This window comes from Artibeus jamaicensis, unplaced genomic scaffold, assembly GCF_021234435.1.
Source record: "Artibeus jamaicensis isolate MK-2021 breed Jamaican fruit bat unplaced genomic scaffold, CSHL_Jam_final scaffold_612, whole genome shotgun sequence".
Classification (NCBI taxonomy): domain Eukaryota; kingdom Metazoa; phylum Chordata; class Mammalia; order Chiroptera; family Phyllostomidae; genus Artibeus; species Artibeus jamaicensis.
Window position 1 is genome coordinate 263,608 of NW_026522049.1, and position 23,965 is coordinate 287,572.

The window sequence follows — 23,965 nt, forward strand, 5'->3', positions numbered from 1 at the left end:
GGGGAGGGGGAAACGAGTTTATTTCGTGTGGTGATTTTCCTGAACTGGCCACAGAGGGGCGACATGCAGCCTCTGCAGGTCATGTGGAAGGGGAAGCCCTAGTGTATAAACAGACGTCTCAGTGGGACTGGAATTCAGAGAGGGGAGAGGGCTGAAACTGCTGGCGCAATGGCAACATTGTTGGGCTGCCTCCTATTCCCCGGGGAAACTCCCCAGGAGACTAGTTTTTGACTGTAGCTCATGGAGGCCCGTAGCATCAACGGAGACACTGGGGAGGGGTCTAGGGCCTCTGGTCCCAGCAATCAGAGCCCACGCGGGCTCTCACCTTCAGCCGGTCCAGCTCCAGCTGATCCCGGCCAGCAGGGGTGGTGGTGGGAGAGGCAGGCGGCAGGGTGGGGGAGGCCGCGCCGTCCTCGCACTCGCTGAGCTGCCGTGACAGCTTCATGATGACCTCGTCCTTGGCCTGGATGGTCTCCATCAGCATCCCCAGCTTCTCGTTGAGCTCGCCCACCGCGCCCTTCAGCGTCCGCAGCTCCTGCCGCAGGCCCTCCTTCTCCAGGCCGCACCTCTCCAGCTGGCCGGCGAGGCCCAGGATCTGGTCATCCTTCTGGTGCAGGAGCTCGAGTGTGTCCTGGGGGATGCCGTCACAGAGCCGGCTGCTGGCAAAGTACTTGTCATACTGGGAGGACCTCACGGTCTGCTGCAGCAGACGCACCAGCTCCTGCAGCGGAGGGGTGGGGGAGCAGAACAGTGAGAGGGTCGCACGGCGCTGGAACCTGAGCGAACGCAGCACTGTTACTGGAAGCTGTAACACCGTTTAACACCGAACTTCCTCTTGAAGGATCTCAGAGGCCAAGAGGAAAAAAAAACCTACTGCAGCAAGACCTCCGGCGGCGGGGGACAATCACAGGAAACAGGAAGTGATGGGCACACACACTGTAATTCGCAATGGTTCCGGGTGGGCGCCCGCCCGCGCCCGACGCCGTGAGCTTGGACATCGGGTCACCGGCCCGCCCAGCCACGAAGGGGGTCAGGTCTCACGAGCTCGGAAGGAAACTGTTGTTTAACGAGACGGGGGGGAAAGGCGTCTAATTACTGCTCCTGGGCTCTGGGTGACGCTGAGTGCGGGGCAGAGTGGGGTGCAGACAACATCCTCCTCTGGCTGCGAGAGGGGTCCGCGCTCCCCTGGGCAAGGCTCGTGCTGGAACACGTGATCAGGCCCAGCGGCCACGGCCACGGCCACGGGGAGCGGGGCTGTGAGGGGCAGCCTTACCTTCTGGCTGCACAGGTCTTTCTGCAAACGCTCCAGCTCCTCCTGCTGGCTCTGCACCTGCAGCTGCACCTCGGAGGCCGGCCTGGCCGCTCCGCCGCCCGGCGTCCCCTCAGGGGCAGGGTCCCCGCTGCTGTGACGACTTTTGTACGAGCCAATCATGTCTCTCAGGGGGCGCCTTCCTTTGTAGGGAACACGTCCAAAATCAAAGGGAAATCCCGAGCCAGTTACCCCTACGGACAAACAGAACTTGTTTTTCAAGGGCGGACCCGGTCCTTCTCTGGGAAAGCCCCACAGCTCGGGCCGGGTGCCCGCCCACCACTCCACAGTGAGCCTGCGGCGCCCCCAGAGCCGCCCCTGCCCCCTCAGTCTCAGTGACACCCGTGCCTGAGTCGGACACACTCCCCCACGGAAGAGGCTTCCTTACAAAACTCCGCCCCGTGACCACTAGTAAAGAACACACTGTCGTCCAATTGCCCAATCTCCGCCTTAACACAGATAAAAAGGGCCCAGCGCACATGGGCACCCACAAGGAATCGGCGACAGAATGGTGCGCATTGCAGCTCTCCCAACGTTCTCTGGGGACGCTGTTATTTTACAAAGTGCATCAGTACTTCTAAACGCTCACGGCCGGCCCTCGGTGTTCACGTCACGGGTACTTTCAGGAGGAAAGGGAATTGGAGACCCAGGTTCTCAGCACCCGCAGCGCCCTGGGAACACGGCGTCCCTGCCCCGGGACCCCCTGTGAGGATGCCCTGCCAAGGAGGCTGGGTGGCAGGTTCCCAGGCAGGACTCAGACAAAAGCACGACTATATTCTCTTCCTTTAAAAATGGTGCTTAAGCCCTGGCTGGTATGGCTCTGCAGACTTAGCAGAGGCTTGCAAACCAAAGGGTCGCCAGTTCGATTCCCAGTCGGGGCACATGCCTGGGTTGTGGGATGGTTCCCCAGTAGGGGGCGTGTGAGAGGCAACCACACACTGATGTCTCTCCTCCTCTCCTCCCTCCCTTCCCCTCTCTACAAATACATTTTAAAAATCTAAGACACCCAAGCGAATGGATTGGACCGATCCCTCTCTGCTTTTCCGGATGTGGCGCATGCAACCCACCCTCACCCCTCGACCCTGAGTGTGGGCCGGCCTCTGCTCTAGTGGCATGAGATACTATTCGAGATTCATGGTACCTGCTTTTAGGTACAATAACGAAGTTGTTTTGTGGCTATAATTTTTTAAGAGTCCCTGTCTCGTAGAGACACATACTAAAATATTTACGGGCACTAGATTGACATCTAGAATTCCCCGGAAGATAAGCCGGCTGGTGCGGGCTGCAGGGGGAGGTAGGAGCATAGACACAGGGGAGGTTTCTCCAGAATTCCGGACCCCTGTCCTCTGCTTCCTGGTACGTATCACATCTCTATAAATGACCTGCTTGGGTTTTTCAGCCAGTATTTCTGTAAAGAGCACGGTGGATATCCCATCTCCTTGAAAAGTTTAGGAGCCGCAGGAGGGACGGTCGTTCATTTCCTGTAGCACCTCATTTTTGGGCCTTTAGGGTTCACCCCCCCAAAGAGAACACGCCCCCACCCCCGCCCTGCTGGGCCTTGTGCTTCTCCAAACAAACACCTGCTGGAAGGGCCTCCGCACCCCTGGTGGCCGACAGGTGGCCGCGTGGGGAAGGCCCGGCCACAGAAGCCGCGCCTGCGCACACCGCGCCTGCGCACACCGCACCTTTGCTTCCCTCGGGCGGCTGCTTCCTCCGCTCCTCCTGGGCCGCGGACTCCTCCAGGTCCCTGGGGCTCGGGTCCAGCAGCTCCCACTCTTCGTGGGTGTAAAACACACTCTTCCGACTCTCATGCCCTCTTCCGGGCCGCAGAGAAGACATGGAGTTTCTGTCGGGACAGAACAAGGAAATGTTGTTGCGAAAACCTAATTGCACCTGCAGGGGGTTGGCCACAGTGAAAAGATCTGATTAATGTAACATCGGACGCTGGTGAGGGCGCTCTGCCCCGCGGGCGGGCAGGCACACGCTGCTGCTGCTGCTGCCGCTGCGGGTGCTGGGGAGGGTCTTACATCGTGACACTCAAGCCAGGCCAGGGCGGCCCACCTCAAGGCCCTGCATTTTCTGGGAGAGGTCTTGCAGGTGTGTGCAAAGAGCCACAAACAAGAGCATTCCTTACAGGGTTAGCAAAAGAATGTAACAAACTTCCATCAACAGGGAAACTGACAAACCACGGAACAGTTATTGCAAAGGTTATACACTTTTGAAATGAGCCCATTCCTTCAACAGATACTTCCTATGCGGCTACAATGTTGCAGGCACTTAGGATGAGCCAGTGAACACAATAAAAATGCTTGTCCCTGCAGAACCCATTTTCTAGCTAATGCTACATGTACCATACAGATCAATATTTTTTAAATGGTGAGTAAAAAAAAAAATCACAGAATGAGCTATGCAACAGGGTATTACATCCTCAGGATAATGCTATTAAGAGACATTTATTGATAGACACACACGTAAAACTTTTTAAAAACCTACGTGTGAGCGGTAATCACCAAGCAGATGCTGGACAGCTCTGTGAAGGGCAAGGAAGGAAGGGGACCGTGGAGGAGAGAGGGCCCTGAGTGTCTCCGACGCAGCAGAAATAAGACAGAACCATCCAGTAGGGCAGGGCTGCCCATGCAGTCTCTGTGCCATGGTCTGCACATGTGTGTGCACTGAAAATATTTCAGTAAAATATTCAGAAACTAGGTGGGGATGTCTGCTTCCAGGGGAGGCAGAATGAGAGGACTGGACTCACAGCCCCTGAGAAAACCCGAAGCTGAACAAAGTGGAGCGAACAGGGCTTCTCAGGCGCGGGACACCAGGCAGTGGCCTGAGGGGGACAAAAGGGGGGGGGCTGAGCTCCCAGCCTGGACACAGTGTCCAGGCCCCGGGCAGGCAGAGAACCCAGGGGGCGTGGTCCAGGAGAGCTGGACAGGAAAGAACGTGCCTCGGGGCTCCCCAAGCGTCCAGTGTGGGACTGCAGGCTGTGTGTGAGACAGCACCCGAGACTGGGAGGGAACAGTCCTGGAGATGACGTGGGGGTGGGAACAGTGTCCGGCCCACCTGCCACAGCGGGCACACACCCGTGCCGGGGGCATCGGGGAGCGTGCTCACACGCAGGGCAGTCCCACCTAGCAAAGCTGAAATGGGCATTTCCAAAGTATCCAACTGCTACTGAGTGATTACAGTTTGTTCCAGAGCAGAGTTCAAGAATATTTATAGAACACAAAGACACCCAGCACCTGGAAAGGTGCGGACTCCTACTACGGAGAAAGCACCAGGCGTGCACGGCCCAGCAGGAGGAAAATCCGTGACTGGGAACAGACGTGGACAGGACGAACGCTAAAATGCACGCGCGAAATTGCAGCCAGCACCGTCGGCGGCCCCCCTGGTTCGGCACCCTGGCCGGCGTCCCCGACACTCACTTCAGCTCCACGCCCCACTGCTTCAGGGAGAAGTTGATGGAGTTCGGGGGCCCGGGGGCCGGCTGCGTGGCGGCCTGCTCCCCCACCAGCTCCACGGGGGCCGTCTCCACAGCTAGGACGCTCCTGGCTTTCTCTGCAGAGGCGTTTGGGTGTGGACGGGGGGGATCTGAAAGAGAGGCAGACAAAGGCCGGGCACTCAGTCAAAGGGGAAGTCGGCATCGTCCAGGAAACCCGGACAGGTGCGCTGTGTCAGAACCAGTCCCAAACACAGCCGCGTGGTTTTAACGCGGACTGCGAGAAGACCCTTAGACCGGGTCTAAGGCGGGTCACCGCTTCTCAGAGGAAGGCTGTGACGTGCTCCAGACACCAGATGTCGGGATGGAGGAGACCGGGCTCCCCCCGGTGCCCGGTAGCTCAGTCCACCCGACACAGGCTGTGACCGGCATCCCTCACCACCCTGATAAGGAGCGAAGTCCGACACGGGCTGGTAGGTGCAAAACGCAAAGCGTGGATCTGATCGCACCCGACTCCCTTTTCTCGAAGAAGTGGGGGGAACCCTGGCTGCTGTGGCTCCACGGATGGAGCACGGGCCTGCAAACCAAAAGGCTGCAGGTTCGATTCCCAGTCAGGGCACATGCCTGGGTTGCTGGCCAGATCCCCAGTAGAGGACACATAAGGAGCAAGCACACACTGATGTTTCTCTCCCTCTGTTCCTCCCTCCCTTCCCCTCTGTCACAAAGTAAATAAATGAAATCTTTTTTAAAAGGGGGGAATACTAAAACATACACATCTGCTGTATCTGTAATACATGTCTCAGGCGAGCAGTTCGTGTGTTCACAGGCAAACAGCTAAAGTGAGATCGGGCTTCACACTCTGACCCTCTGACGAGCTGTTGGGCTTTTTAAGGTTGAAGTTTTATACGAGAGACCTGCTTGGGAATGACAAAACTCTGCTATTCAGCACAGAAGCGGTAACATTTGCATCGAATAACATGCCACTTGCTTCAAAAGCCACAGAACCGAGTGGGCGGGGCTGCAATGTCACATGGGTCCCGGAGTCACTGTTGAAACGACCGATACACACGGGGTGGCAGTGAGCTCCCCTCCCTCCGCAGGCTTCCAACTTCCCACGATAAACACGTGCTTTTTGAAGCTTCCACGAGAAGGCCTCCAACGCACAAGTGGTTTGTAATCTCCCCATGAGCCCCCCCACCGCCCCGGCCCGGTGAGAAGAGGCAGGTTCGCAGCAGATGGCGATTCACCGCACCCCTGGTCGACACTTCCTTCCTCCCGTGAAAACGGACGCAGGACGGAGCTGCTGGGCGATGCAGCCAGGAAGCCAAGCCCGTCCAACCAGAGGACACGCACCCAGCCCCTCCTCAGGGCTGCCTGGCACGGCCCTTCCCCTCTCACTCTTCCCTCTGCGGCAGCTGCTCTTCCCACAAACAGAAACAAGTTCAAACACCACCCGGAGGGAGAGTCTCCCCCACCTGAGCCACCTGTCAGGACACGAGCGCCCACAGCCAGGGCGTGAACGCGGCCGCCTGCCCTGCGGGGGACCGGCCGCAGCCGGTGCAGGGACCCAGGAGGCAGGAGGGCGGAACTGACCCCCTGCCCGGCTCCTGGAAGAGGCTGGCCTTTCCCACACCCTTCGGGGCGAAGCAGCACAATTGTGTATTTTAATGTTTATTTATTGAGAGAGAGAGGGAAAGAGAGGAACATTGTTTTGTTGTCCTGCTTGTTTACGCACTCACGGGTACTGCTTGTCTGTGACCTGACCGGGGATTGAACCCGCAACCTGCCCGTGTGGGGCAGGACTCGCTAACCAGCGCAGCCACCCGGGCTGGGCCAGGCACTGAGTGTCCAAGCCAAGCCAGGAAATAAACAGGACGCCCCACAGCAGCCGAGTGCAGCCCCTTCCTTCGCTGTGGGCTGGCAGCAAGGTGGCAGCGGCCCCTGCCCGGGGTCAGAGCCTCATCAGAAAACCTTAGCCCCGGCTGGTGTAGCTCAGTGGATTGAGCACCGGCCTGCGAACCAGACAACCGCGGTTCGGTTCCCAGTCAGGGCACATACCAGGGTTGCAGGCTGGTTCCCTGCAGGCCAGTTCCCAGCAGGGGACGCATGAAAGGCAACCACACATTGATGTTTCTCTCCCTCCCTCCTTCCCTTCCCCTCTAAAGACAAATAAAAATCTTTAAAAAAAAACAAGAAAACCCCGAGATCACCCAGAAAGCCGCAGCCCTTGCAGCAGCTCCGGCCCACAGTGGAGAGGCCTCCCGGGGAAGTCGGGACCCTGGGGGCGGAGGGAAGGGGCCCAGGCCGGGGAGGATGCTGGCGAAGGTTGCTAAGTGCAACTACTTGAGGGGAAACAGCCGCTCCTTCCGGGTTCTGCCGTTACTGTTATTTTTGCCTGGTGTTCAGTACTGAGATGGCCGAGTGACAGCTACCTGAGTCAAAGCAGAGCGGCTGGCTTCTCCCAGACACCGGGCCGACACGGGCTTTCGGGGAACTGCCTGAGGGACACGGGTGCAGAGGACTGGTGCCGTGAGCCTCACCTCACGGCCTCGGCGGCAGAGCGTCTGCACTGGAGGGGTTTGCGGTCAGACCTGCTCTGTCCTTTTTTCCATCCTCACCTGAGGTACGTTCATTGATTTTATGCAGGGGTGGGAGAGAGACATCGATCAGTTTGCTCCTGTGACCGGGCATCGAACCCGCAGCCTCCTGGTGTAAGGGACGACCCTCCAATCGACAGGGCTGCCCGGCCAGGGCAGACCTTCCACGGTCTTTGCAATTGCCCCCACTGCAGCCGTGAGTGAGCTGTGGGCCACGGCTGTTACGCTTCCTCGGGTCGCAGCCTCAGCTCCCCGGGTCTGCGGGAGCCTGTCCCACAGGACGTCCGGGGGTCCCTGCCCCTGCTGCCTCCAGGGCCCCAGAGCCTCTGTGGAGGGCACAGCTTCTTTTCGTCAAATGCACTATGACAGTGGCTTTTAAAAAAGCTCCGCCAACAGGCACACATCTTTGCGACCCGAACATCAAGACCGAAGGCTTGGGAACGAGGCACCCGCCCGCGGTTATCACTGGGCTGGAACCCACATCTGGACGCAGAGGAAAGGCGGAAAGCTGCCCGTTCACGAGGGGCCATCGCCGCGATGTTCGTTCTGCGCTCCCCTGCTCGGCCCGGTCACTGTGTCCCAGCTGCCACCGGCCCCCCCTGTGTTGGGCTCACCTGTGTTGGGCTCACCTGTGCTGTCTCTGGCCACGAGGCCCTTAGAGGCGTCCCCCGGGGTGGGGGAGGTCCTGCTGGCCCGCTGCGCCCCGTCCAGGCCGTTGCAGTACTCCCATCTCTTCTGCTGCAGCTCCTGCAGCCAGTACGTCATGAGCTGGCGATTGGGCGCCTGGGGAGAGAGGGGGAGGGGGCTGTGTCACGTCCACCAACCACACGCAAGGGCTGGGGCAGATGATGCTTTGCAAGGACAGGCTGGGCACCTGACCACCCGAGAGCAAGAGTGGGGAAGGACAGGTCGGAGAAGCTTCAGTTTCAAGATTAGCGGTGTTTGCTCATAAGCCGTCTGGGCAAACAGCGACTTTGACAAAGAATGTTCCCTAAGAAGAAGAAATCTTTCTGAATTCTACAATCACGGTATGAGACAATACAACATTTTCCTCGAGAGGCTGTAGGGAGGCTGGCCACCCCCCCCCTCGCTCCGAGGGCCCATAAGCTCTTTCTCGCAAGATCCCGGCTCACACGGGCACAGATGAAGCCCCTGTCCCTCCGCCGGCGCCCGAGACCCCGTACAAAGAAAACCGCAGATCAAACCACAGCAGGAATATGCGCTGCAGCTGCTGAAACCTCTTCCAATCGATACCTTTCAAGGCAAGGACGCAGGGCACTGGGACCCTCGCCCTCACCCGGTGGGCACCAGCCGGGCGGTTCCGCACACACACAGTCACCGAGGATCCGCCAGCCTCGCTCTGGGGCCCTCACCCAGGACAAGCAACAGCGCGGATCACGCTGAGACCTGCCCGCAAACCTTTAGAGGCTTTACTCGTCACTGCCAAACACGGAAAACAAGCCCCCGTCCAACACCTGGGGCACAGAAACACTGAGGCACCCTGCCCCACGGAATCTTCACACCAGGAAGGAAGAACCACCTGTGGACTCGCCCGACAGGGACAGATACTCAGGGCCCGTGTGACAGACGCCACACCCGAAAAGCCACCCACGTACTGTGTGATTCTACGTAGGTGACGATTTAAAATGCAGGATGACAAGCACAGAAAGCAAATCTGTGGGTGCCAGGGCTGGGAGGACGGGGGCGGTTCACGACCAGGGGCGGCGTGCGGGAGTCTGGGGTGACCGAGGGTCCGCACCCCGACTGCGGTGGTGGGCAGGGGCCGACGCATTTGTCAAGCGCACAGAACTGAGTACCACAAGGAGGGGATTTCGCTGCATGGACGTCAAAAGAGAAATCAACCAAGACAAGGAGGGAGACTAAGAAATGAACAGACTGGAAGGGCCCCGTGAGCGGTGCAGGGGCACAGCTGCGGGAAGCTCGCCCGCCTGGCGTCCCGGGAGGCAGATGAGCAGACCTCGGGCGCGAGGGCTCCCCGGGGGCCACAGGCACAGGGCAGCCCGGGCACTGCAACCTGTGTCGTCCCGGGGACCCCCCAACACACACACAGCCCCAGGTGCAGATGGACGTCCACTGAGGGACTGCGGGGCACTTTCCAGAAAGTTCTTCCACCACCAGCTGAGCGCCCACAGCCCCAGCACGTCCACCCACATTCACTGTCCGCACTTCCCACCGGGAGTGAGAGCTTCTCTGAAGCCGGCGCCTTGTGAGAGAGACCGCAACACGGAGCAGTGGCTGTGGGGGTCACCCAGGGTGAGCTGCTGTCCCCTGCCCTTTCACAGGGCCCAGTCTGCCTGCACTGCGCCCTGGGGGGTAGGGCGGTGTGTGTTTGGGCGGGGTGTGTGCGTTCTAATCCCCTGGCCACTCCCCCAGCCTGACACCCCGCCCCCCTCGCCGTCCCTGGGAAGAGACAAACCCCCAGGGCCTGCCCAGACCCTTGCACCCCCCACTCGCACCCCCGGGGCCCGCACACACTCCACTGTGTCCGTCTGGGCTCAGAACACCCGGCCCACCCCTCGCCCCCCTACCCCCCGCCAGCCGTCTCCTACAACGCAGGCACCTTGAAAAATCGGCTTTGTTCGGGGAAAACTTCCCCTGGACACCTCTGAGCAATACATCTTTTACTGGGGAACAATTAGTAACCTGTTCATCATCTCTCACTAACTTCCTGAGGCAAAAAAAAACCCCAACCCCTTTCAGGTCACATGCTTTCAATGGCTGACATATTATTCATGCCATAGAAACCTGGTCCACAAGCCGGCAAAACACCTCGAGACAGTGATTAATGGCTTCCTTTCATTTTTAAAAAAAAAATCTAGAAACCGCTGAGAGCATCTGACTGCCAGCCCAGCAGCTGCGGAGAGGCCGGCGCCGCCGGCCCGGGACACGTGGCTGGGGCGTGTGCAGGCGCGGGGAGCGGGAGGGCGGTCTCGGTGTCCCTCCCTCTCTCTCTGTCTCTCTCTCTCTCAGCAGCATCGGGGTCCGGGCCCGCTGAGCGTGAGGGACGTGGCAGAAACCGTGTGGCGACGTGTTTTGGAGCCGCTGGCTCAGACACAGCGCAGTTACGAAGACCAACCTCATCTGCACAGCACGGCGTCAGCACAGGGCATGGCCAACACTGAGCTGTGTGTCGCTGGACTAGGTCAGATGACAGGCTCCAGCTGGGGGGTTGCGTGGGGGGGAGCCCAGGGGAAGGGCCGCCACGTGGGGCTCCTGGCGTGTGGGGTGGCCGACGGACCCCCTTCCCTGGGCTTCATGACTCAAGGCACGCCCCACTGCAGCTCGGCACCCCAAGTCTCTGCCACCCACGGCTCCACCACCCCACGTGGCTCACGTGCTTGGAGACGCCAACTTTCCTGCAGGGCCATGAAGGCGGAAGCTGGCTGGTCGGGCTCTCGGGACCCTCACCACTCCCATGAAAGCGGGGCAGCAGGGTCTCGGACGTCTGGGAGCCTGCATGTGCCCTAAGCCAGTGGCACTCGGCTGGTGACAGCGGACCCAGCCCTCGGGCTCTCTCCATCCCCCGAGCAGGAGGTCCCAGCGCCACGCGGCCCGGGGCAGCTTCCTGGTCTCTGAAGGTGGCTGCACTGAGTTTCTCGGTGCCGACCTCGAAGGGCCTGGCCCACGCTCTCCTCATGTTCAGCTGCTCACATGGCTAAAATCCCAGTGCCAACCGCCACCAACCCCTACACCACAGACCCCACGGGGAATGTTTTGGAGGTCCCCTACCCAGCTACAGGAAGGTGAGGGGCAGATGAGGGCTGGGTGGGCACAGCCCTGCTCTCACAGACAGCCGCTGCACTGGGGTGCCACCCCTCAAGGTGCCCGCTGCCAGGAGGAAAACCAGGCCCCCTCGGGCAGCCCGAGTGGGATTCAGCCAGACAGCTGGCTGAGGGCCATGTGGCGCCCCAGCTGCTCCCCGCCTGGGACAACAGGCCCCGGCCACCTGTCTCTCCTGGGACCCCGGGGGCTCCCTTCCCTCCCAGCCCTGCCCCCTCCTCAGCGCTCAGGGAAATCCAGAAATAGTCATCTGATCACAACTTCATTCCCTGCCACACGCGCTGACCGGACCCAGGCAGTGCCAGGGGAGGGGCCGGCGCCCTCACGGGGCCAGGGGCCAGGGCCCAGGGCCTCGGCCTCATCCTTACTGCACAACTGCCCCAGCTCCCTCCCCCAGGGCCGGGACAATGCTCATCTCGTGACCTACAGTCGTATTAGGGGGACCCTCTCTGGACTAATCCAACAGGAGAAAAACGAAAAACACCGTATACATGATAATGTGGGTACATTCACTCGGCAAATAGTCATTAAGGGCCTAACCTGGGCCAGCGAGGGGTCAACCCTGGGGGCAGGGAGCCGGGTGACCCTCTGAGACGCCCCTGAGAGCAGATGGTGTCCCTGTGGCCAGTAGATCGTGGGAGACACGCTCCCAAGTGCAGTCAACATGTACAGGCCTGGGCACACACTTGACAAACTCTCACACGTGACAGAATCATAACAGCGTCTGGTCAAAATTCTAAAAGGCGCTCTTCAGAGGGTGGCCGAGACATCATGACCTTCATCTCCAGTTTAACCTTCGAGAATTCAGAGAAGATACTTCAGGTTCAAAGCCCGCCTGTGCCCCACCACACAGGTCAGCGTATTCTAACGAAATGACAGCTACGGCAACCTTGTACCACCAGAGCATCCAAACATATATAACATTCATGTAGCACTTCAAGTCAAATCGGCACAAAAAGTACGCATCATTAAACAACGGGATTAGGAGAGCTGGCTAAAAATTTGGAAAGAAATGAACGCGTTATGAATTATGACCCAGGTAACAATATAACTTTGTGTGACACCGAGGACAAGCTCCCCTGGCCCACAGGCACCGCCGAGAGGCAAAGCGGGGCCTGGGAGCCGCGCTGTCAGGAGAAGAAGGAGAAGTTCGCGCCCAGGACTAAATGCACCCTCTCAGCATTTCCACAGGAACCAGAAGTTCCTCTACGGTTTTTCTCAAGGAGTGAAATCCCGGCAACCCCAGCCAGGGCGCTGGCTCCGTGGGGGGCCAGGGCGCCCCCCCCCCCCGCGTCAGAGGCTGGCCCTGTGCACCTCAGGGTGAGTGGGGGGACCCAGCGCGCCCCCCAGGCTGTGAAGCACACACTGCTGCTCCGAGGACCCTGTGGACAGCGGGCTGCAGGGGCAGGAACGAGCCCATACACGGAGAAAACAGATGGTGTCCAGCACGACGAAGTCACCAAGTCCTGAGGCCACAGAGCCCCCTGGTCAGTCTCCCTGGTCCACACTCCCAGACATTCTCCTGCCCCCCCCACCACTCGCGCCTCTGCAGCAGCGCCCCTATTGGTGTTGCATGGTATTGCATCCTGTCCCCCACCCCCACCCCAAACCCCCCTCCTTGCCATCACGTTCTATGTGCCCCCTGCCTACGCCTCTCTGATGCCCCAGCCGCCACACCCATGCCGCCCACACCCCACAGGACCGGAGCCTCTCGCCCACACAGCAACATGTGGCCTCCACCACCCGCCCCGGCTGCTCGACACCCCTGCCAACCCCCGTCCCACCCACGGGGCCATCAGAGGTCCCTCACAGAACCGCTTACTCATCTCTGCAAGCGCCACGTGTGAAGACACAGCAGCTCAGCCCCCACTTCGGACGTGACCTCTGGGCTCTCCGCCTGAAGGCCAGGCCCAGCAGGGGCCACCGAGAGGCACGGCAAGTGCCTGTCCAGATGGGGAAATCGCCCCCAGAGGGAGGGAAGCACGGTGCCCGCCTGCTGCTGGGAGTGGAGGGACTTCTGCTTCTGGAACCTCAGGAGGGAATCTCGATTTCCGAGCTGCGTCTGAGGCAATTCCTTCTCGAGCAATGAAAAGTGCAAGAACATTGGAAGCATCTTGAGGGAACAAAACAAAGGCTACAGGGCCCCTGCTGGGTAGCTCAGCTGGTCAGAGCAGCGTCCTGATACCCCAAGTCTGGGGGTTCGCTCCCCAGTCAGGGCGCACACAAGAACCAACGACAAAATGAATGCATCAGTGAGAACAACAAATTGATGTGTTTCTCTGTCTCTCTCATGTCAAGCAATCAAGTTTATTTCATTTAAAAAAAAAATAGACTACCATCCCAAACTGATAAATAACTGTAGGTTCCACAGATCCTTCTGAGTGTTTCAGAACTACGAGCCTGGAAACATCCGCAAGGGATCTGGCCGCGGACCAGGAACAGACATGTGACTTTTCCCTGGGAAGGTTCTGAAACCTGGTGCTTCAGCCCAGCGGCCGACACGGGGAAGAGAAGCAGCTCGGGCTCTGCCCACCCCTCCCCCCACTGCGGCTGCGTGACGCTCCCAAAACCTCATTCTCTGTCTTCCTAAGCTGGGGTCTTCACGTCGATGTACGAGTGCCTGCTATTAAAATAAGCACATGAAATCTGAATGAAATCCCTCAATGACCGAGCAGGAAGCCAGACCCCAAGGTTGTTTTCCTGAGCGATCAGAGTTGGAAGGGGCGGTGTCCTGGCCTCCCTTTCTCCTTCCCTTCCCTTCCCCTCTCTCTAAAATAAACACAATCTTAAAAAAAAAAAAAGTGTCAAGTAGTTTCCCTATGTCCCTCTGTCATTCACCCCCCTCCAGGGGCAAGCTGGGGGCTGTGAAGACAGGAGCTCCCTCCGAAAGGCCCAGGGGACACCAGCGTGTGGGGTGCAGCAGTGACTTCCTGGGGACAGAAACCTCAGGGCCCTCGGGGAATGGCGTGGACTGGGTAACAGGCCCAAACCCATGCTCTGCAGTGAGAGACTTGAAATGCAAAGCGGATGCACAGATAAAAACCACAGAGTGCCCCCTGAGGACCAGGGCACAGCCACCAGGGCTTCCCCCTGCAGCCCAGTTCTCTCTCCTGTCCTCTCGCCTCAGAGCCACAGAGAACCGTCCCTCACGGGGGACAGCACAGAGACCACCACCATGGCGGGCTCCGGGGACGGGCGGAAACGTGGTTCCTGAGCCCCACCCGGGCCTCCCACCCGAACCAGAACCTGTGGGGTCCCTGGGGGCTTTGTCCTCACACAAGTGTGAGAAGCCCCGTTCTGGAGGAGGTGGTGCCCTTTACGTCACGGAAGTGAAAGGAGCCTGGTCAGCACGCTGCCCTGGAAGCGAAGACGGGGGCGCTCACTACACTGGCCTCGTCTGAGGCTGCAAGGCGAGGCCCTCAGAGACCAGGGTGGATGCACTTGGAGCCACATGGACCCAACTGGACCAGGCCCAGGACGGGGACCGGCCGTGCCCAGCACTGCCACCCACCTGCTCTCGAGTCCACCCCCTCCCCGGACATCTGTCCCCCACACCGTTCGTTTCCAACCCTGGGGGACTTGACCTCTGTCGCCATCCAAGTGGGTGATGGTGCCTCTCTATGCAGCACCTGAGAACGGAATGAGCTCAATTTCTGACTCGTGGCTCAAGGTGGAAACACAAGGCAAATGTCAGCACACGGCTACATTTTAAATATAAATGCAGTTCTTGTGTCTAGGAAGGGTTCCGGTGGCTGAGCTGCCACCGCCGAGGGGTGGGACTTGGTTTCCTCACTGTGTCGGGAGGGGACAGGGCAGGCCCCCTTCCAGCTCACAGAGCCACTCACAGATGACCCAGCCCAGATGTGTGTCCTCGTCACAGCCCAGAACAGAGCGGGACAAGCTCCCTGCGGCCACAGGCCACACTCGACTCCGGCCCCATGTCCTGTGCTCGGCAAACCTGCTAGTGGAACGGCAGCATTGCCTTCCCCGCAAGCCCCGCCCCTGCACAGCAGAGGGCTGCAAAGGGAAGCACGGACCAGGCCTGCTACCAAGAAACACCTCTTATAATCCAAGACCAACATCTCTGATAACACAGGCCTGCCCACCTGACATCAGAGGCCTGGCCACCGCTTCGTACCCGCAGGTCCCCAGGAGGCAGGTCTCCACCGAGGCAGAGCCGGGGCGGACGCCTAGGGGGCGTGGGGGCCCAGGCTCCCCGCTCCGGATTCCCCCTTCTCCACCAGAGTCCTGTCCTCCCAGCAATCCCTCTGAAGAAGCAAATGGCTCAGTATTAAAAGGTGCTGAGTGGCCCTGGCCAGTGTGGTTCCCTTGGTTGGAGCATCATCCTGTAAACTGGAAGGTTGCAGGTTCAATCCCCAGTCAGGGAGCGTGTAGGAGGCAACTGAGGGATGTTTTTTTCTCTCACATCCATTTCTTTCTTTCTTTCTTTCTTTCTTTCTTTCTTTCTTTCTTTCTTTCTTTCTTTCTTTCTTTCTTTCTTTCTTTCTTTCTTTCTTTCCTTCCTTCCTTCCTTCCTTCCTTCCTTCCTTCCTTCCTTCCTTCCTTCCTTCCTTCCTTCCTTTCTTTCTTTCTTTTTCTTTCTCTCTCTCTCTCTCTCTTTCTTTCTCCCTCCCTCCCTCCCTCCCTCCCTCCCCCCACCCCTCAAAGCAATAAAAAAAAGTCCTTGGACCTGGCTGGTGTAGCTCAGTGGATTGAGGCTGCAAACCACACAATCGTGGTTCGATTCCCAGTCAGGGCACATGCCTGGGGCGGCCACGTAGGACTCACAAGCAACTATACATTGATATTTCTCTCCTTCTCGCCTTCCCTTCCCCTCTAAAGATAAATAAAATCTTTAAAAAAAACCATGACATGCAAAATGCTAATTATTAAAAAAAAAATCCTTGGGTGAAAATTAAAAGAAAAAAAGATGTTGAGTCCATGTGACAAAGATGACAACTTAGTGACCCAAGGAGGACCCAGTGCCTGAGCAGCTCTCAATTTTACCCAAATCTGACACCTCCCCACCCCCCACCCCACCCCCGCTTGTCTTTCTGCAGCTCTCTCCAAGTTGGCACCGCCCACAGCAGTTTCTGCACGGAGCACAAATTTCTGGCTCGGGGCCACTTCCCAATGGAGAGCCCCCCTCCCCGTCATTTACCGTGGAAGGACGCCAGACCTCCCTTGGAATCGAAAACCTGGCGGACATCTGATATTTACTCCCAAGGCCGAGGACGGCAGACAAATGTGGTTTCTCTCAAAGTTGTTGGTTTTTTTCCCCAAAGCTTTTGGAATTCTCTGATTCTATCAAGTGCTAATCTATTTTTAAAGCCTTGATGCTGTCCTTTCTTAAATGAACAGACAATTTTCCCTGCTGTGCCTGCAGGAATGGCATGATACTCACAACACAGCAGATGTTCAATATGTTTGCTGACTGAACACACGGGGGGGGGGGGGGGGAGTGCGGCCCACACCTCCCTGCCCCCGCCGTGAGGTCACCAGGGCCCAGAGCACGGGGCCTGGAGCAGTGACGGGCGCACCTAACGCATGCCTGACAGCACTCTGTGAACGGGGGCGCCGTGCTGAGCCGCAGACAGACCTCATTTCACAGGGAGTTACGCTCTGCTGGAACCGAGACACCGGATGATCCATCTGCCAGTGCACGGGACAGGCCCGCTTCTGGGGCAACCTGGCCTGGATCTCCAGCTGAGCTGGGCTTTCCAGTGCTGCTGGGTCAGCTGCTCTTCGCTGGGCGACCCCAGAGCCCACCTCAGCCGCGTGCCCTGGGAAGGCCCCCCACACACAGCAGCCCAGAGTGTTCCCGCCGCCACCCCCACCGCGCGCTCTACGAGGTGACTCAGCGGAGGTTCGTCAGAAGGCCCCTGCTACCAGCCTCACCATTTCCACACGGTGGTTGCTCTCTGAGGGCTGGGCCTGGGGGCACGGGGTCGCCCCGCCCGCATCACTGAGACCCTGCTCCTGCAGGTCTAAGAGAATGGAAAACTCCGCATCAATACTGGCCCAGTCACTGCCTCAGGGGGCAGGTTGTCTTCCCTGGGGGACGGTGTCAAGGGCAAAGGCCCCTGCCCCAGGCACACTGCCCGCCCTGCAGGAACCCCAGTGAGGCCACACTGAGCCCTCCAAGGTCTAGCTTATATACCTGCATGCCAAGAGTGGCTTTCTCATTGTTAAGTGTTTATTAAAAAAAAATCCAAAGCACATTAGTCTGTGACACACAAAACTTATGTGAAATTTCGGCACCCATCAACAAAACCTCTGGGAAGACAGAGACCCCACTCTGCGGCTGCCTCTGTATGATGGTCACAGCGCGGTCGCCAAGACGGCACACGTACAAGAGGAACACGCCACGCCGTGGGGCCCCCGCCGTGGGGCCCTTTCCCCGGTGCGTCTGCCCGCTGGTGAGAGTGTGCTCGGAGCCCAGGCTGTGGCACCACATACCAGAGACCTGATGATGCAGGACCGACTGAAATGGGGGTCAGTCGTCCCTCTTGGACCCTGGATACTGTTCACCGAGTGGTGGCCACCTCCATGACGCGGGGTGACAATGGCATCTGATACAGCTGAGAATTCTAGCTGCTTCCAAAGGGTTGAGGCTCATTCCAAAACCAGTGGGCACTGGGCTCCCCGGTTCAACAAGCGCCTATTGGGCGCCCGCTCTGCGCCAGGCCCTGGGCTGGGCTGGGCGGTGAGGATACACGGCAAGGCCATCCTCGGGGGCGGGTGGGGGCGAGTGGGGTCTGCGCTGCACCGGGGACTGTGTGCGAGGCAGCGAGAGATGGGAAGCCCCTGTGGTGTCCCACACGATACCGTTCCGGCCCTTACGGAACTCCCTGATGGGGAAGCCACGGCAGCCCAGGAAAGGTCCCACCTTCGTCACAGACTGTATTTCCAGACCCCTGAGTGGATGTCCCGTGTGCCCGGGAAGCCTCGCCTGCCACATCCGGCATGCACTGAACGCACCACCATCACCCAGGCCGACGAATGTTTGCCATTAAAGCCGAGGGCAGTTTCAACACTGCAGAATGTGCCTTTTCCCCCACACAAGTGGCTTCGGAATAGGCACGCACGCATGGCTGTTCAGGCAAGTGTGACTTGGGAACTGACACACATGTGCAGCGGAGTGCTGGTGCCCCCAGGAAAGGGGGTGGGGGCCGAGGCCTCGCCCGCTGCCTGCTGCTGGAACTCCCTGCCGTCAGCCACGAGCTCTCTCCTTCCCTAAGTGACAGGCAGGCCACCACTGCCTCCGGGCCTCAGACCTCAGCAGAGCTCAGTGAGAAAGAGGCCCTCAGCCCTCCCCCCACCCCCACAGGAAGCATCAGCCCCTGCCTGACCGTTGCTGCGGTTCCCAAACATCTCACGTGCGGTCCTTCCTATACACGCCGGTACAACCATCCCGGTGCTTTCTCTCGGCACAGAAAGCACAAAGTGAAAGGAAAACCACTGTGCCTTATCTCATCAACAACCGCTGGCCTCCAGAGTTAAAGAAGGCAGATGTGTTGACACAGATAACAGATGCTCCGTTTCGGACGCTCCCTGTCCCGGAGTCTCTCCTTGCAAAGGGGGCCTGGGCCTGGATTCCTGACCCAAGGCCCATCACGCCCCGATCCCTGGAGTCCAGTACCTCATCTGTGAAATCTCTGTTGCTGAACCAGGTTCCCGGGTTCAGCAACAGAGAAGCTGACCAAGAAATTCCAGTATCAGCTTACGCTGAGAGTTAGGCAGTAAAACGTTTTGTAGAAGCCCAACAAAACCACAGCTTCTCCAGAGAAGGCGGAAAGGCGCTGGAAAATGAGAAACACATGCTCGCACCATAAGCAAACTGCTGAGTTTTCTTTTCTTCTCTTCTGAACCCATCTGTCCAAGGAAATGGTGTCTGCACAGTTAGGTGCAGCTGGCCAAAGTCTCGGCAGGGCTCGTCCCCGCTCACCCACAAGGCTCCTCGGAAATCGGGGTCCTCTGTGGCAGAGGAACCCTGACAGGGAGGGTTAATCAGCCCTCTGAGCTGAAGGGTGAAAAGGTAGATAAATCGCCAGTTTCTACTTTTACCACCGGAAGAGTGTTCTTCTCAGAAGGAACTGCTGGATACTAAGATTCATACTTCCTAAAACACACTCCCCACGCTGTTAACGCCACATCTGGACGCCCCCTTCCTCTGGGGGGCCTTCTTCTGCTGCCAGTTTCGTTGTTTTTAGAAAGCAGACGGCTGGCCTCAGGCACGCTGTCCTACTCTGTCACTAAGCCAATGTATCAAAATAGTCCTGTCCAGTCACCACCCCACCTGGAAATCCATTTCTTTTTTAAAAAGAAATATTCTGACCCTGACTGGTATGGCTCAGTGGGTTGGGCATCATCCCCCAAACTGAAAGGTCCCAGTTCAATTCCCGGTCAGGGCCCCAGCCTGGGTCGTGGGTCAGGTCCCTGGTTGGGGGTTTGCAAGAAGCGACGGAGGAAAGTTTCCCTCTCTTTTTCTCTCCCTTCCCCTCTCTCTAAAAAGTAAATCTAAAAATAATTTTTTTAGATTTTATTTATTTATTTTTAGAGGGAAAGGGAAGGAGGGAAGGAGAGAAATATCAATGTATGGTTGCCACTCGTGTGTCCCCTGCTGGGAACTGGCCTGCAACCCAGGCATGTGCCCTGACTGGGAATTGAACCTCGATCCTCTGGTTCACAGGCCCACGCTCAATCCACTGAGCCACACCAGCCAGGGCTACAAAAAAAATTTTTTTTGGAAGAAATATTCTGGATACACTAACATGGACCAAATAACGTCATGAACACTGGGGTGCCCACCACCCAGTCCTAGAAATATAGTGGCAGCCTCCAGGCACCCGTCCCCACGCACACGCCCTTATTTCCTGAGCAGGAACCACCGCCCAGGCCCAGGGCCCATCCCCACACGCAGGTCTCCCGCCAACCGAACGCGAACGCCAGAGACATTTGCACAATCTCCGAATTGCTGCAGAACTGGCGCCCTTCTGCATGCAGCCCCTCAGTAAGTACGTCCTCCTTGCCAAGTTTACCTGTGTGAGTCCTTCATGTGCACCTGCTGCCTCATGTTCCATGACGTGAAGACAGCATGTGCGTGGCCCTGACCCTACTACAGTTTCCCACGGCTGCCTGGTAGTGTCTGCTCCCCGCCAGCCCCTTCCCACAACATCCACCAGAGCCCCTCGGGCCACCTGAGGGTGAGGCAAGATCCCCCCTCTCTGCCAGCAGAGGACGCTGGGATGACCTCACCAACACATGCTCGAGGCAGGCTCAGGCGGGAGGTTCCAGCTCCTGCCGCTCTAACACCAAGCTCCCCACACTGCACCCACAGCCCCGGTTACGTAGGCAACTCTGCTACTCAAAAAACTTTAAACAGAAAACCCGAGAGCAGGCTCCAAAGTAATCCAAGAAAATCTGACTCTGGAGGCTCTTTACCCTTTGCACCAACCAGCCCACAGCGCACTGTTGAACAGGGAGGGTCCGTGTGAGGTGAGGACAAGCCTCTTTCTTTGGCATGCCCAGCTTCACGCAGCCTCGCTGGGGCCGTGCCTGAGTTCATACAAGCGCTTTCTAAGGAAGCTGCGGAAGAACTGCAACCCTGAACTTCAACCCTGCGTGGCTTCCTCTGCAGAAACAGGCTGTCTGCAGCCACTCAGGGACGGGGTGTGGGGCTGCAGCAACACCCTGGGAGGCAGTCCCAGCTGCCGTGGCTCCAGGGGGTCCGGGAACAGTGCTGGGCTCACAAGGCCCGGGCGTAAGCAGGCACAGCTTACTCTGCGCTGCACTTGGCCTGCTTTCCAGAAAGTTGTCATTCGTCCCAGCCCAGCCCTGCTGCTCTGGGGGAAAGCCCAGCTTACAACATGCAAGAGAAATGAGAAAGGGGAGTGAGGGCGGAGGCATCCACTACCAGGCAGGCAGCAGGGGCAGGAGAGGCCAGAGCTGGGGCCCCGAGCTCAGTGATGGGGAGGCCCCCCAAGGCCAGGGAGGCCTCTGCACCCGACTGCGGCCTATGGCCTGTAGACTTCAGCCCACATTTCTGCATTATCTCCCACACCTCCTTCCTTCCGACAACCAGGAAGACCTCATGCTGGTGGAAGTTGTCCGGTCCCAACTTCCAGCCAAAATAACCAGCACGAAAACAGATTGGCGGGCGCTGGCTGTGTGACCTCCACTGGGGGTCCCTGCCCACTCTGAGCAAGACACTGATGGCAGGAACACTCACCCAGCAGTCACACGGATTCCACTGCTGTTCCTCCCAGTCCTGGGAAGACAGCTGAGGCACAGGGATGTGGGATCACTCGGCCAAGGTCAACAAGCCTGCAGTTTTGCGCTACGGGGAGGGGGGCGCAGGACACACCAGGGATGTGGGAACGCAGAGCTCGGCCAGGGAGGTCAGAGGACCGTGGCCACAGGGTAAAGGGCATGAGATGGAACACGGGGACAGAGTTGGGGGGTAGAAGGAGGGAAACGAAGGCACCCGGGCCTCAGAGGAAGATGGAAGGAGAGGGTTCAATGGCCAGACCCGCGTGAGGCTGGGAGTCGGCCAAGGGGCGGGGGTGATTCTAGGCTGAGGTGCGGGTCTTGGGTGCGGGCTGAGAGGGTGCTTCTGAGGTGCAGGCTGGGGAGCGGGCTCTAGGGTGCTGGCCTGGGACTGGGTTCTAGGAAGCGGGCTCTAGGGTGCGGGCTGCGGAGCGGGCTCCCACCTTGAGCACCGTGACGGCGCCCCCGCTGTGCACCTGGAAGTGCGCGGGCGGCTCGGCGCCGGGCTCGGCCGCCTCGTCGGGATCCTGGTAGCTGAAGCAGGCGTCGGCGATGTCCAGGTGGCCGAGCGGCAGCGCGTCCTGCGGACTCTTGAAGTAGTAGAGGTAGCAACGCCGCGCGTCAAACACGAACCAGCGGCTGCGGTAACACCGCAGAGGGCCCTTGCCCGACAGCTTCTGCAGGTAGCCGCACAGCCGCGCGGGCTCCCGCCCCAGCCCCGCGCCCTCGCTGCCGCCGCCCTCGTCCGCGCGGGCCCCGGGCCCCGGCATCGCCCGCCGCGCGCCACTGTAGCCGAGCTGGGCGCTCGCCCGCGTTGCCGCCGACACTGCCGCCGCCGCACCCTCCTACCCGCCCCGCCCACGCACGCAAAGCGGCCTGGGGCTTGTAGTCCCGCCCCCGCCACGCCCACGACTTGCGCGCGCAGAGCCGCCTGGGACTTGTAGTCCGCCTGCGCCCACCCGCCAAGCCCCCGGATGGGCCAAACCAGTAGCAGCCCCGCAGGCTACTTCCAGCGGGCCACTCTAGTCCTCCCTGCCCTCTTGTGCAGCACTATTGCACTTCTGTGTAGGAGTGTGGGTGCACGGGAGTGTGCAGGGCTCGAAACCCAGTGGAGTGTCCTCCCGGCACCGTGGGTACAAAAGCGTTTGTGTAAGCATCTAACCCCGCCAGACTCACAGACTGGTAGTGGACAAGTGAGAGCCTATTGCCGGCACCAAGTGGGTGGGGGCTCGGTAAATATTTATAGAATGCATGAATGAAAACCGACGCACGTCCCACCTCTCTGGGCCTCAGGTCTGCATTGACTTCGACAAACGTTCGCTCGCCGAGCGAGCGCCATCTGCTCTGCGCACCGCGTGTAGGTGTGGAGACTGCAGGTCGCCATTGTGTCCCCAGACGACCTTCGAGGAAGGAGCAGAGAAGACACACGGGAAACCGGAAGATAGACCCCGTTGCGTAAATGCTGTGGTGACATTTGAATAAGATTTACTACTTAAATGGCCCTTAGTACTTGCCAGTGTTTCAGATATTAACTTATGAACTCGCACAAACCTCAAGGGACAATTAGGGTGGTTTCACAATAAAGCAAAGTAGAGAGGATGGGACTGCCCACTGCTGGCACGAGGAGAGTGGCCCAAGCCTTCCGAAGCCTCATACAGCTTCCAGGACCAAGTTTAATGCCTCCTCAATCCGCACACTTCTCCTAGGCCACCCTGGAATGCTGGTGACCTCATGAACCCATCCTGCAATGTCTCACCCCTCACTCCTGGGGCCCTGAGATGGAAGGGGTCTCCACCACGGGGCTTTATCTCATCTCCTTCCCACCCCATCATCAGTTTGCACAATCATAAATGATTTTTATGGTTTATGTAATTTTTATGATTTATGTAAAATGCTGAAAAAATGCAGCTTCAGTCTTCCATCCCCGCCCCCTGACTATTTCTGACCAGGTCATGCCCTCTCAAGGCCCTCCTATGTGGAAACTTGGGGGCTGCCTCTGGTGGCTCTGAATTCCTTGGAACCTTTCTTCGATGGCTCCTCGGCATGTTACAGTCCCCGAGACCTCTCGGGTTAAATGTCAGTGTCCTGTGGTCGGGGGCCAGCTTTACACAGCCCAGCTGTGACTAATGTGGGTCTGCTCGGTGCCCGAGGGCCTGCCCCTGTAGCAAACCCAGTGACCAGAGGGAAGTGGCCAAGCCAGGGAAGTGGCTGCTGTTTACTGAAAAGGGGAAATTTTGGCACTGACCTAAGTTTCCACACTTCCCACCCTTACGGATGGGTGGGGAGGGGGGTGCCCAGGGCTCTAGAGGTCAGGGGAGGGTTCCAAAATAAGTGAGGGTCTGTGTGATTCCCTGGCCTCCCTGTGCCTCAGTTTCCTCACCTGTAGAATGGCGTAAAGACAGCATTTACTTCCTAGAGCTGTTATGAGGCTTGCACAAGACAGTGAGTACAAAGGACTTGTCCCAGGCCCCGACGTGCAGTAGCCTGGCTCACTCAGTCCACAAACAGCCTCAGCCCTGCTCGTTGGCTCTGTTGGCCGTTGGGGGTGCC

General features: G+C 58.8%; 1 protein-coding gene across 4 annotated transcripts in view; it reads right to left on the reverse strand.

Annotated features, from left to right (window-relative positions):
- Window positions 1-22,254, reverse strand: part of TBC1D2B (TBC1 domain family member 2B) — a 33,730-nt gene extending 11,476 nt beyond the window's left edge. Inside the window, exons 1-6 of one of the 4 annotated variants that reach the window (XM_037155903.2) lie at window positions 21,859-22,254; window positions 7,975-8,128; window positions 4,735-4,900; window positions 2,995-3,155; window positions 1,274-1,503; window positions 326-721 (exon numbers count right to left, since the gene is read on the reverse strand). In XM_037155903.2, the coding sequence (XP_037011798.2) occupies window positions 326-721; window positions 1,274-1,503; window positions 2,995-3,155; window positions 4,735-4,900; window positions 7,975-8,128; window positions 21,859-22,185 (1,434 nt within the window). In that variant the 5' untranslated portion in view covers window positions 22,186-22,254. Of the gene's footprint in view, window positions 1-325; window positions 722-1,273; window positions 1,504-2,994; window positions 3,156-4,734; window positions 4,901-7,959; window positions 8,129-12,968; window positions 15,564-21,858 lie in introns of those variants that run through there. The other 3 variants (XM_037155904.2, XM_037155902.2, XM_037155905.2) reach the window with 3 other exon arrangements.
- Between the last annotated feature and the right edge of the window lie 1,711 nt (window positions 22,255-23,965).